Raw genomic sequence first — 14,849 nt, 5'->3', positions numbered from 1 at the left:
CCAATACTACATCCACTAATATCAATTAAGGATGAAAGAAAAACAACAGCTCTGCTAAAACATGCATAATCAAGAGAAACAAATTTTAACTTTGGCCATTTAAAAATAATCACTTTTCTACACATTGAGTCCTTCACCTTTCTATCAGGAGGTGGGTAGCTGGTTTCATCATGAATCCTCTGGAATTATGGTTAGTATTATGCTGATCAGAGTTCCTCGTTTTTTCAAAGTTGTTTGCTTTAATATATTGTCATTTTATTAATTGTTCTCCTAGTTATGTTTACTTCTTTATGCATTAATTCATACAAGTCTTCCCAAGTTCACCTTAAAATGTTCTCTTCATCTTTCTTATAGGACAATAGTAATCATTCACATTAATATATTATAATTTGTTCAGCTATTCTCCATTTCTTGAGTACCCCCTAAAATTTATATTTTTTGAGACCTCAAAAAAGCTAAAATTATTTGCAAAAATTCTTAGTTTGTTTTGCTTAGGACAATTTCCTCCTTTTCTCTTCTACACTCTTTCTAGTCCCCCCCTTCTCCCCATTTACTCCTATCTCCCTGTTGAATTTAATGTATTTCTTTACTGTACTGTGTGTATTTGGGTCTATTCTTCCCATGAGCCAGTGCAGGTCAGAGTGATGTTCAAGTGACTTTTCCCACTACCTTCTCTTTAATTATATGGAAAGAAAGATCTTCTTTCCTAACTTGATCATGTGAGAGGAAGATGAGAAAGAGGTAAGGAGAGAGGGATGACAGAGAGAAAGAGAGACAGAGACAGAGGCACAAAGAAAGAGACAGAGAACACAAATGAAAAAATCCTGGTCAAATAAATATGTTCAACTTAAAAAGCTCAGTATTAGTGAATCCTATGTGGCGGGGATGGTGTTCCTCTATTGCCTTTATGGGTTAACGGTCATCTATATGCCCTACTTGAAGAAGAAAGACCAAAACGGCCAAATAGAAATAAGTCAGTGCCACCTGGATATGTAAGACAAACATGTCTTGTCCAAAAACTACATTTAGACTTTGGTCACTGATTAAAATGAGTAGCCTAGGGCCCCTGACCTCTGCTCTCTGATCACTTTTGTGGCTTCATCTGCAGGGAAGAAGTCTCCCCTACGATGCTGGGCTCTCCTTCCAACCACACATTACTGAACACAGCTACTTTCATCCTTCTGGGTGTCCCAGGGCTGGAGGCAGCCCACCTTTGGCTGGCAGTCCCACTGAGTGCCATGTACTCTGTAGCTCTATTAGGAAATATTATCATCGTGACCGTGATCTGGACAGACAGTGCCCTGCATGAGCCCATGTATCACTTTCTATGTGTCCTGGCTGCTGTGGACATTGTCATGTCAACCTCTGTGACTCCCAAGATGTTGAACATCTTCTGGTCAGGCAATGGCATCATTGGCTTTGCTGCCTGTTTCACCCAGATGTACATTGTCCATGCCACCACAGCAATAGAAACAGGGTTACTCCTGGCCATGGCCTTTGACCGCTATATAGCCATCTGTAAACCTCTGCACCACCAAACCATCCTCACACCACAGACCATGATAAGGATGGGCATGGCCATTATATCAAGAGCAATCATAGCCATGACTCCAATTACCTGGATGGTAGTCCATCTGCCATACTGTGCTTCCCATGTGGTCCCCCATTCTTACTGTGAACACATGGCTGTGGCCAAGTTGGCATGCGGTGATCACATGCCCAGCAGTCTTTATAGCTTGATTGTTTCCTTCATCATTGTTGGGACTAATGTGATCTTCATTGCCACCTCCTACAGTCTGATCCTCCAGGCTGTGTTCAGTCTCCCCTCTCAAGATGCACGAGTCAAAGCACTCAGCACATGTGGTTCCCATGTGAGTATCATGGTCCTCTTCTACTTACCAGGCATATTGTCTGTCTCTATGGCCTGGTTAGGGCAGCATGTAGTGCCCCTGCACACTCAGGTTCTGCTTGCTGATTTCTACTTAGTCATCCCTCCCATGCTGAACCCTCTTATCTATGGCCTGAAGATAAAGTGCATCCGGGAACGAGTGTGGAATGCAGTGACCACCAGCATCCTTGGCTATATCTGCCAAAACTCAGCAAAAGAGAAAAGACCTATTCAAGTGTGTGTGTTGGAACACAGTGAATCCAAATGGGTGGCACAGCCTCAGATGTAAGTGAGGATATTGAAAGTATGTCTATCATTCCCTCCTGGCAGGGCTAATCTTACATTGGGGATTTTGTACAACTCCTCAAACTATAGTGACAGTCATCCTACCTAAATTGTTTCCAAACTAAAGATGACATTTCAGACACTCTCGTATTTGTATTTCTTATCTTACGTCTTCAATCAAAAGGTATTTATTGAGTTTGGTGGCTAGTCATTAAGTCAATAAGCAAAGAGTGCAACTTCTATGAGCCAGCCTGGTTGGTTGGTTGTTGTCCTTTGTTCTCAAAGAAGATCAAAATGACATTGTTATGTTAGAGTCAAGTTAACAGCACATCTAACTGTGGCTGAATAGACCAGTACAAGCTTAGAACGCTCTATCACAGATCGAGGACAAATAGTCCATGTGAACATTTAGGGTGGATTCTCTAAATTTGCACATCATATTTCTTTTCAACTACTTCAATTCTGCTTTGCTTATAGAGCTTAACACCTTCTCCACTGAGGGCATGCCATGCTGGGTAGTCTTCTGCCAGTGCCTCCTATGCCACGCACTCAATTCCAAAATTCTTAAGAGAGACCACGAGAGTGTCCTTGTACTGCTTCTCCTGACCACCATGTGAACACTTGCCCTGTGTGAGTTCTCCATAAAATAGTCTTTTTGGTAAGTGTATGTTTTGCATTCAAACAATGTGGCCAGCCCATCATAGTTGCACTCTCTGCAGTAGAGTTTGAATGCTTGACAGTTTAGTTCGAGAAAGAACCTCAGTGTCTTCTTATCTTATCCTGCCAGGAGATCTTTAGAATCTACCTAAAACAATTCAAATGGAAGTGATTCAGTTTACTGGCATGGCACTGGTATACTGTCCAGGTTTCATGGAATCATGAGGTCAACACAGTAACTCTGCATACCTTCAGTTTGGTAGTCAGTCTGATATCTCTTGTCTCCCACACTTTCTATTGAAGCCTTCAAAACAATGAGCTAGCTCTGGCAATGTGTGAATCAACCTCAGTATCAATGTGTACATCCCTAGAAAGTATACTGCCAAAGCAAGTGAACTTATCCACAGCATTGAATACTTCTCCATTTGCTGTAAGCAATGGTTCCACATATGGATGATGTGGTGCAGGCTGATGGAACACCTGTGTTTTCTTGGTGTTGTTAGGCCAAAATTAGTACAAGCAGCGGAGAATCAATTTATACTTTGTTACATCTCAGATTCAGAGGCTGCATTGAGTGCACAATCATCTGCAAACAAAAAATCATGCATCAACACTCTGTCCACTTTGGTGTTGGCTAGTATTCTTTTCAAATTGAAGAACTTACCATCAGTAAAATAGCTGACCTTGATGGTATGTTTGTCCTGAGAAAAGGTGTTTGACAACATGACTGAAAGCATCATTTGAAAAAGCATGGGAGGAAGCACACAGCCTTGTTTCACTCTATTGGTGACTGGGAAAGTGGGAGAGCATTACTCATTATCCAGAACCTGGGCAAGCATACCATCAAGAAATTAACCTATAATTCTGATGAACTTCTCCAAGCAACCAAATTTTGACATGATTTTCCATAAGCTCTCATGACTGACAGGTGTGGGTAGCTCTGGCAGTGCCACTATTTTGTATGCCTCTAACACATGCCATTTACAAGACTTGTCACATAGACTTATCATTAACCTCCAATCAGAGAGAGTGAGGTGCAGCGAGCTTGGAGGAGTACTAACAAGTTAGTACTAATGATCATTCTTTTATTTAAATTAGTATTATTGCTATTTAATATTATAATCAGTATACTTTGATTATCTTTGAATTTTTTGTTTTATTCTGTATTACTTCATTTAAATCTTTCTGTTTCCTTCAATTCCTTCTATTTGATGTCATTATGATGCAATTACATTACTATGCTAGCACAGAGCATGAAGTTAATAGGTGTTTCATAAATACTTATTGGGGAATAGATTGATCTGGAATAATTTATTCAGCCAGGCTTCTCTCATTTGACAGATGGTTTGCTTCTATTTTTTTTTTTTTCTATTCCACCTACTGATACTATTTATACAGATAGGCCTTTTCCTCTTACTCTGTCAAATAACCTCTTTGGTATAGACTTTCTGGGTATGATTAATTTTGTAACATGGGCAATTCTATACTGCTTTCCAAAATGATCAGACCAATTTACAACCCTGCCAACATTGCATTATAATTTCTGTTCCCTCCCAGTGCTATCAACGCTTATTTTTTTTTTCCATTTGGATAAAGAAACTGACCTTAATGCTAAAAAAACCTAGATTTAAGTTCTACCCCTGATACATGCTGATTCTGGACTCTTTACATGTCACCTAACCACTCAGTGTCCCAAGCAATTGTAGAAAAGTTCTCAATGTGCGTAGAGGCAGGTAAGTGGCACAGTGGATAGAGTACCAGTCCTGGAGTCAGGAAGACCTGAATTAAAATCCAACCTCCATAAATTTCTAGCTGTGTCATCTTGAACAAGTCATCTGACCTCTCTATACTTTAATTTCCTGAAATATAAAATGGGGAGTATAGTAGCATCTCTCTCTCTCAGGGTTGCAGTGAGTATCAAATGAGTTATTATTTCTAAAGTGTTTAGCATAGTGCTTGGTGCTTAACGCATGTTTAATATATATTTGGTTCTTTCCTTCTTAGAAAAATATTTGTTGCCTACATTCATGATTGAAGTAAATGATAAATTTTTGTTAGAGGTTCATAAAAATAAAGGTGTAATTTTTTCCCATCTAAAGTCACAGATTCTGTGAAGTCTATAAACAGACATCTTGTCAATCTGTGAACCCTAGAGTAAGCACTCCTGCTCTCACATTATCAGATCTTGTCTTGAACCTTTTAGACCTTAGGAATATCTCCTAAGATAAGCCTCTCTAGCTCTTAACACAAACTTTTTGATACAAGATACAGGTCTGGAAATCTTGAGAACCACTGGGGCTAAATATGAATACTTTATAGTCATCTGTGTAGAGACAACAACTGAACCCATGGGATCTTATGGGATAGTGTATAAAGAAAGAATAGTAGATACCTACTTGAGGATTAAGGCTTGGCCCACATCAGCATATCTAGAGATAGACAATGACTCAGCAAAGGGGTCCAAGAAGGAACAATCATATAGGGTGGAGGACAATGAGCAGAGAGTAAGTATCAGAGTAGACAAAGAATGGGAGAGAATCTGGGAGGAAGGGATGATTGACAATGTCAGAGTCTGCCCAGATGTCATAAAGGATGGTAACTGAGACAAAATATTTTGAGTTCAGTAGTAAAGAGACCATAGATAACCTTGGAGACATTTCAGTCAAATGGTGGCATTGGAAGGCAGGTTGCAAAAGTCTTCCTCTTTCCATAAGTATCTAATAACATGCACATAGGAATAAAGTCAGTTGGTATATGGTAACTCAAAGTTTGAGTTTGTCTGTGTGTGTATGATGATAGGACTAGGGAGGGGCAAAGGACTTTAGTGTAGAAAGGAGTGTATATTTTAGCTGGTTAGCTCTGCATTCAGGATTTTGACAAGATGAATGTGAGAACACAGTGGGTCTAAAAGACAGGAGAGCAGCTCAGGGGCTGGGAGGGTGGTAGTGAGTGAAATGAAGAGTGAGGACCAAAAATAGGTTTAGGAGAAGTGAGGTCAAGAGATGGAAAGATAGGACATGATCAAGAAAGGGAATTTCAATGCTATCCACATCCAGAGAAAGAACTATTGAGTTTGAATGCAGATCAAAGCATATGATTTGCCCTTTTTTCTTCTGTTTTGTTTCATTTCTTCTATCTTGTAGTTCTTCCTATTGGTTCTAATTCTTCTTCACAACATTACTAATGTGAAAATATGTTTAATATGAATGTATATGTAGAGCCTATATGAGACTGTACACCATCTTGTGGAGGTAGCTGGGGAGGGAGGGGGAGAAAATTTAAAACTCAAAGGCTTATGAAAGTGAATGTTGAAAACTAAAAATTAATTATTAAATTATTAAATTTCAGAATTCCGAGTCACATAGCAAGAATAGTTGTGGGTGAAAGTTAGATCAAATGTTAATCATTCCAGTGGATAGATAGAGTGGAGTCACTGAAGTTTAGAAGTTTTATGAACTGGGAGGAAATAGTATTGAAGGAAAATAATTCTTACGTTGGGAGGAGAGTAGGGGTCAGTAGATGACTGCAACAATATATAGATACAACATTCAAATGAATGGAATGAAACTTGAAGGAAGGAGGGGGTTGCATAATGATGGCAGAAGAATTAATGGAAATATGATAGTGATATTCAAGTATTTTAGAGGCTTTCGTGTGTATGAGACATTAGATGTGTTCTCCTTGGCCTCAGAAGGCAGAATCAGGAGCAGTTTGTAGAAGTTGCAAAGTTACCTATTTAGGCTTGATGTCGGAAGTCGGGGAGGGGAACTTCCTAATAATATGAGCTGTTCAAAAGTAGAATGGGCCACTTTGATTAGTGGTGGGTTTCTTCTCTTTGGAGGTCTCTTTGAGAAAATTGGATAACTACTAATTGGGTATATTATAATGGAGATTTCTTTGTGTTATGGATTAGTCCTGATTCCTATTGTGGTCCTTTCCATTTCTCAAATTCTGTGATTCTGTACATATCTTATATGAAAAGAAGTTTTCTCTGTAGTATTAACTAACTGAGGCCAATTCTTGACAACATCTATCCCACAATCCAATAAATTTTCTAATTTTACAAAACAGGAAAGTGAGGTTCAGAGAAAGGTACAATGAACCAGCTTATAGTCTTATTAATTTTTTATAATCTTTTTTTTTGCTAAGTAGTATTTCCCCAATTGCGTGTGAAGATAGTTTTCAACATTCATTTTTATAACATTTTGAGTTCCAAATTTTTCTCTTTCCTTCCCACCCTCCACCCTTCCCAAGATAGCAAACAATCTGATATAGGTTATATATGTGCAATCATATTAAACACATTTCCATATTAGCCATGTCTTGAAAGAAAAAAAAAAGGACAAAAGGGAAAAGCCAGGAAAAGAATGAAAATAGTATGCTTCAACTTGCATTAAGACTCCATAATTCTTTCTCTGAATATGGATTCCATTTTCCATCATGACTTTTTTGGACTTGTCTTAAATCATTGTATTTCTGAGAAGAGCTAAGTCTGTCATAGTTGATCATTGCACAATATTGCTGTTACTGTGTACAATGTACTCCTGGTTCTGCTTACTTTACTCAGCATCAGTTCATTTAAGTCTTTCCAGTTTTTTTTTCTGAAATCTGTCTGCTCACCATTTCTTATAGCAAAATAATATTCCATTACATTCATATACCACAACTCATTCAACCATTCCCCAATTGATGGGCATTCCCTCAATTTCTCTTTTTTTTTGCCTCCACAAAAAAGAGGTGCTATAAATATTTTTGTACATGTAGGTTCTTTTTCCTTTTTATGATCTCTTTGGGATACAGACGTAATAGTGATATTGCTGGGTCAAAAGGTATGCACAGTTTGATTGCCCTTTGGTCATAGTTCCGAATCACTTTCCACAATGATTGGATCTATTCACAACTCTACCAACAGTGTATTAGTGTCCCAATTTTCCCACATCTTCTCCAACATTTATAATTTTCTTTTTCTGTCATATTAGACAATCTGATAGGTGTGAAGTGGTACCTCAAAGTTGTTTTGATTTGCATTTCTCTAGTCAATTGTGATTTAAGCATTCTTTTTATACGACTATAGAAAGCTTTAATTTATTCATCTGAAAACTGCCTGTTTATATCCTTTGTCCATTTATCACTTAGAGACTTTTTTTAGATAGCTTAATCCCTGTCCATGATGAATTCAAAATTTGTTTAGGGAGAACAGAGAACAAATATCAGACTAGGAAACAGAGAGCTCATTTCTGTATCTGTCCCTGGTCATACATAAAGGCAGTGTTGATTTGACTCACCTATCCAGCTCCTCTGCACAGCATAACCTCCTTTACACACACACACACACACACACACACACACACACACACTGAGTCCTATATATGTTATATTTATTTTGTGATTATTGGTAGTTCTCTGGTGTCTTTGACAGATGAAATTGACCCAGAAAAAGAATGGCAGCATTCAATACCATGCCCTAAGTTCAACACCAAGCACATTATGACCAAGATGGAATATCCAGGGGAGGCCAGGAATTTTCTCACCCCAGTCAGGACCTAGATATATCAGATCAATGAGAATGAGGGAAGTGTCAAAGGCACTTTGTTCCTCTTCTATTATCCAAGCATACTGACCCAAGATTTCCTCTCCTAAAAGTCAAAGATCCCCAAATTTGCTTCTCCTAAGATCAAAGTTCAGGAAGCCTAATTCACACACACTCTCTTTCTCATTAATCCTCAATCCTCTTGCCTCTCACTCACTCATTCAGTAATTGTCCCAAGATGAAGCAGAAGTGTTGGAAAACTGATAAAATACCTCCAGATCAAGGCATCCAAATGCTTAATATGACATCTCTTTTCAAACATCTTGACCTTCAATGCTCCTCCTTGGAGCTAAGTATTCTGCACACTCACTTTTTTCCTATGAATTAGACACCCTGAACTTTCATCTTAGGAGAATAAGCAAATTTCAGGATCCCTGGGTTTTAGGAGAAAAATCTTGGGTCAGTGTGCTTGGATGATGGAAGAGGAACAAAGTGCCTTTGACACTTCCCTCATTCTCACTGATCTGATACACCTAGGTCCTGACTGGCGCAAGAAAATTCCTGCCCTACACTGGGTATTCCATCTTGGTCATAATGTGCTTGGTGCTGAACTTAGAGCATGGCTTCGAATGCTGCCATTCTTTCTCTGGATCAATCTCATCTGTCAAAGACATCAGAAAACCACCAATAATCATGAAATAAATATGATACGGGACTATCCTAAATATGTAACAGGAGGAGGTACCAATGCATTCAAATGTGTAGAGGACAGATATAAGAAAGGACTTTTCAAAGAAATCCTCTGTTTATCAATATTCATTAAAGGTAATGAAATACAATGACATATGTAGTATGTGTATGTGTGTGCATGATTTTTATTATCTCACAAGTCAAGATATTTCAGAGTAATGATCAATCTGAATACTTTGCTTACTCTCAGTTTCAAGGTGACCTCTTCAAGTCCTTTTCAAGAGTCTGGAGTGTTTAGAAATGAAAAATAATCCAAGATCTCATACTTTTTTGATACCCCAGACTCCATTGATGTCAATGGATAGGCAGTGTCTACATCTCCAGATAATTCCCTGATACTTATTCATGACAGTTAAATATGTGGGGCCCTGAATTATCCACATACGTAGATAAATAATTTTAGAGACCTCCAGGCAAATAAGCAAAAAAATGGAGGATTAGACATATTAAATTATTCCCATGACCTCTCAAACCTCTTTAAAAAAGAAATTATGTTCCAAAGATGAAGCAACTTCAGCAGTCTCCATGGTCTAGGACACCTAGAATCCAAAAGAAAGTTTTAAAAATCACAAACTCAAGAACTGAGGCTCACTGGTCCTGAGTTTAGTCAGTTCTCCTCCCCACCTCCAATGCTACCAGCAGTGAGGCTGCACTTGCAAACCCAAGGCCCCCAATACATGGGTCAGGACTTGCAAAAGAAAACACCCCTAGCCTGATTGCTACTACTTCTTTTTGATGCTTTGGGGACCCCCAGATCCAAGCTGTGAAAATTTGACCAAGACAGAAAATCAGCAGTGCCACAATATTTGAGGAGCAAAGGCAGCAACCTTGGCAACAACTTCATAGCAATAAGATTTCAAAGCTCCAAACTGCCAGTGCCAGGCCAAAGAACTAAGGAAGAGAGGGAGAGGGACAAAACACCTTGTGTATGGAGTACTGTGCCGCACTCCGCTAAGCCTCAAAGAAAGTGGACAACATCCTACAGGGGCCAGTTCTGACCTCCCAAAAGTTACTGGGGACAGACACCTAAGCTGGTGAACTGTGGATTGGCCAGTGTGGGAGGAGATTGAGACATGTTGAGATCTAGTCCCCAGGGAAATCTCACTCAGAAGGGAGGAAGTCAGAAAGTGAGAGACAGGAGAAAATAAGATGGGGGGGGGGGAGACAAATTACCAAACATTTCAGGAAGAAGAAAACTCAAAAACCTTGAACATAAGAAGATAAATCAACAAGGAAAACAGTGACAAGAGAAGAAAATATGGACTCCATATCTAGTAAATGAGTTCAGATATCTATGAATAAATAATTCAAAACAAAGGAAAATGATGTAATGCTTGATGAGACAGAGGACCCTATGAAATTTGAAAAGAACATGGAATCACAACAACATGTTCCTAAGTGATTCAAAAGAGAACTTACAATTATGAGAGTAGAATTTATGGCCAGTTTGGCAAAAGTCATGAGCAGAATAGAAAAATGTGAATCTGCAATGGCAAACCTCACCAAAGAAACAAAATAGAAAACAATAATGAAGTACAATCTAGAAAGAGAGAAAATAAAATAATATTAAAAGAAAATATGTTCCTTATGCAGCAAAATATAATGAACTCAAAGACAGGATGTGTAGAGATAACCCAACATTTCCTACAAACACATGACAGGACAAAAAACTTAAATGACATAATGAAGGAAATAATAGAAGAGAACTGACCAGAATTTCTGAACATAAAATATGAAATAACAATTGAAAGAATTCACAGATAGCCTTCAGAAAAAGAGAAAAGAAAAACAAGGCTGCAAGCTTCAAGACATAGTGGTTAAATTTAACAGTTCAATTTAGAAACAACATATTCTGCAAGTGATCAACAGAAAGACCTTCATATACAAAAGAAAGGAAACTTTAATAATGAAAGACTATTTTGCATCAACTAAAAAAATGTATGGAACTGAACACATTTCTGGAGAAACCATAATTAAAATATTCATATTGTCTTCTAAATGAAACACCCAAAGACTCTACACGTTTCCCTGCACCATACGGAAAAAGAGAGTACTGATGAATTGAGTGTACATTTTAGAAAGTTAGAATAGCAACAAATCAACAAACCTAAAATAAGCACTCATACACACACACAAACATATATATGTATGTATGTATGTATGTAAAATTACAGGTGGAAAAGATAAAGTAGAAACGAATCCATAGAAATGAAAAATAAAACTAAAAGCATGTTCAATGAAAGGACTAATAAAATCAGGAACCAAATCAAGATGGTAGAATAAAAGGTACCAAATTTTCCCATAGACTTCTTGTGCAACGTGGACACAGAAAACACCAAACATAGTTCTAATTAGGAAAGCAAAAAAGAAAAGTCAAATTGAGTCATTTTTCCAGCTCAACACACCTTGGGAACATAGATCTGTAAACATTGGGATGGGGGCTGTCTGAGAGTGGTGGCATCAGGCAACAGCAATGGGGAGAAGCCATGGCAACAGCAGTGGCATCAGTACCCAGGGATGGTAAGGGGACTAAATATCTGATGAGAAAGAAATGCCAGGGGACCATTATTCTAGTGTTGGGCACAGGACTGAGTGAAATTTGGTAGTTCTTTGGCCAGTTAAAAATCTTGGTTTGAGGGTGGAAAGGAGCAATTGCAATTACATGAGAACAGGGGCTTACCTAGGTAAGAAAAAGAGGAGGGCAGTGAACCACACTTCTCTCTGGATCACACCAAATTGGAGGCACTAAAAATACACAGGTCTCCAGATCAACCTGTGAAAGCAAAGGGATATAAATACACAAAATCTCAAGCCAGTCATATACCCCCCGGAAGTGATCAGAGCCCAACTCTAACATAATGTCCAAAGTCAAGAAGTAGGCTGGATAAAATGAGCAAACAATTAAAAAAGAATCTGACCATAGGAAATTACTGTGATGAAAGGGAAGCTCAAGACAAACTCAGAAGAATATAAAGACTTGAAAATACCTACAAGCAAAGCCTCAAAGAAAAAAAATGTGGTTTGGACACAAAATCAATGATAATTCTCAGAAGAGCTAAAGAAAGAGATTTGAAAAGAGTAAAAAATTGTTTTAAAAACAGCAGAGTAAACATTGCATGAAATTTGAGATGCAAGAAAGTTATAGGAAAAAGAATTTTCTTATACCCATGGGTTAAAAAAAGAAGATTACGAAAGAAGAATTAATAGCTTAATAAAAGAGGCACAAAAACACTGAAAAAATAACTCCTTAAAAAATCAGAATTGGTGAAATGATAAAAGAGGTACCAAACTTCACTGAAGAAAATAACTCTTCAAAATTAGAAATGGTCAAGTAGAATCTAATGACTCTATGAGACATCAATGAACTATCAAAGTCAAAAGATTGTTAAAAAAAAGTAGAAGAAAATGTGAAATATCTCATTGGAAAAACAACTGATTTAGAAAATTGAAGACAGATAATTTAAGAATTATTGGACTACTTAGAAGCCATGATAAAAAAAAAGTGTAGACATCATACTTCAAAAACTTATAAAGTAAAACTGCCCAGATATCATACAAAAGGGCAAAGTAGGAATTGAAAGAATCTAGTGACCATTCCCTGAAAAATATCCCCAAATGAAACTCCAATGAATATTATAGATAAATTTCAGAGCTCTCAAATCTGGCTGAACAAGTTATGGCACATAATTATGATGAAATACTGTTGTGCTATAAGAAATGAGGAAGGGGATGATTTCAGACAAACCCAAGAAGACTTATATGAGCTGATGCAAAGTGAAATGAGCAGAACTGGGAGAACATTGTATACATAAGAGCAATATTGTAATGACAATCAACTGTGAAAGACCTAGCTAGTCTGATCAATATAATGATCCACAATATTCTCAAGGAACTCATGATGAAAAATGCTATCCACCTCCAAAAAGAGAATTGATTAATTCTGAGAGCACATTGAAGCACTTAAAAAAAAAGATTCTAATTACTTTTCTTGCCTTTTTAAAAGAGAAACATGCCTAACATAGAAATAGATCTTAAATGACTTTATATTAATGGATATCATATTTCTTGCCTTTTTTTTTTTGGTGAGGCAATTGGGATTAAGTGACTTACCCACAGTTACACAGCTGGTAAGTTTTATGTGTCTGAGGCCAGTTTTGAACTCAGGTCCCCCTGACTGCAGGGCTAGTGCTCTAGCCATTGAGCCACCTAGTTGCCTCTATTTCTTGCCTTTTTTGATAGGTGGGCCTAGGGCTGAAAGGAAGGAGAGAATTCAGAACTGAAAAGTAAAAAAAAAAATTAAGTTCTTTAAAAAGTTAAATAAGAATGAGAAATTATAAGGGACTAAACAAAGTTAAACTTTTTATATTCCCATATAATAAGATGATGCATGTAGCCCTAAAGAACATTATCATCATTAGGTCAGTATGAAGGAATCTAGTTAGAAGTTGTACAGATTTTTGATGTGGCAACATGGTTTAAAAAAAGGAGAAAGACAAAACAAGAGAAAAGGATGGAGTGAAATATACAGTTAGCCATTCACAATGTGAATATGAATGAGATGAACTCACTCATAAAATAGAAGAGGATAGCAGAATGGATTAGAAACCAGAATCTAACAATATGTTGTTAGAAGAGACATGCTTCAAACAGAAAGACACACAGAGTTAACATAAGGAACTAGAGTAGAATCTATTTTGCTTCAGCTAAATTAAAAAAAGGTAGGGATAGTAATCATGATCTTAGAGCAAAAGCAAAAATTGAACTGAACATCGTACACAATGGAATAATATCAGTACTGAATATATATGCACCAAATGGCATAGCATCCAAGTTCTTGAACAAAAAGTTCAATGTTACATGAGGAAATAGATAGTAAAACTATCCTTATGGGGGATCTCAATTTAGCCATCTAAGAAATAGATAAATCTAACCATGAAAAAAAAATGCAAGAAAGAGGTTGAGGTAATGAACAGGATTTTTTAGAAGTTAGATACAATCGACCTCTGGAGAATATTAAATGGGAGTAGAAAGAAGCATGTCTTCTTCTTATCTGTAAATGGCAGTTTCACAAAATTTGGCCATATATTAAACCATAAAAACTGTACAAACAGATTCAGAAAAGAAGAAATATTGAATGCACCCTTTGGAAGACCATAATGAAATAAAAATTACATTGAATAAAGGGCCTTTGAAGCATAGATTAAAAATTAATTGGAAACTAATCTAATCCTAAAGATTGAGTGGAAGGAGCTAGATGTCTCAATAGATAGAGTGCTGGGCCTGAAGTCAGGAAAACTCATCTTCCTGAGTTCAAATCTGGCATCAGACACTTACTAGCTCTGCAACCCTGACCCAGTCACTTAACCTGTTTGCCTTAATTCATCGGAGAAAGAAATGGCAAAACATTCTAGAGTCTTTGCCAAGAAAACCCCATAGACAATATGGTTTATGGGTTCATAAAAAGTCAGACACGACTGAATGATCAAACAACAACAAAAGAATGAGTGGGTCAAAAAACAAATCATAGAAACAAATTATTATTTTACTAAAGATAAAAACAACAGCAAAGAGGACCTGAGGCATGGAATATCATTACCCACAACTTTAGATTAAAACCCAATTTATTTTTATTTTATTTTATTTTAGCAGCTTTAATAAGATGCTAAAATAAAATAAAATAAAAATTAGTAAGCAAAGGAAAAAGAACCTGAGCATAGACAGCTACTATGGTATAAAGGA

The 14,849-nt window shown here is 37.2% G+C and overlaps 1 protein-coding gene across 1 annotated transcript; it reads left to right on the top strand.

The window, feature by feature from the left end:
- Positions 1–1,127: 1,127 nt before the first annotated feature.
- On the top strand, positions 1,128–2,177 carry LOC114046032 (olfactory receptor 52I1-like). Its single transcript, XM_027866251.1, has one exon. The coding sequence runs from the start codon at positions 1,128–1,130 to the stop codon at positions 2,175–2,177; it is 1,050 nt and encodes a 349-aa protein (XP_027722052.1).
- Positions 2,178–14,849: the final 12,672 nt, after the last annotated feature.

The sequence above is a fragment of the Vombatus ursinus genome, unplaced genomic scaffold (genome assembly GCF_900497805.2).
Source record: "Vombatus ursinus unplaced genomic scaffold, bare-nosed wombat genome assembly UNPS02014780.1, whole genome shotgun sequence".
In the NCBI taxonomy this organism is placed as follows: Eukaryota; Metazoa; Chordata; class Mammalia; order Diprotodontia; family Vombatidae; genus Vombatus; species Vombatus ursinus.
This window is presented reverse-complemented; position numbering and strand designations above follow the sequence as displayed.

Bases quoted from the DNA above. Each gene is read 5' to 3' on its own strand.
- LOC114046032 (XM_027866251.1), top strand. From the start codon at position 1,128: ATGCTGGGCTCTCCTTCCAACCACACATTACTGAACACAGCTACTTTC.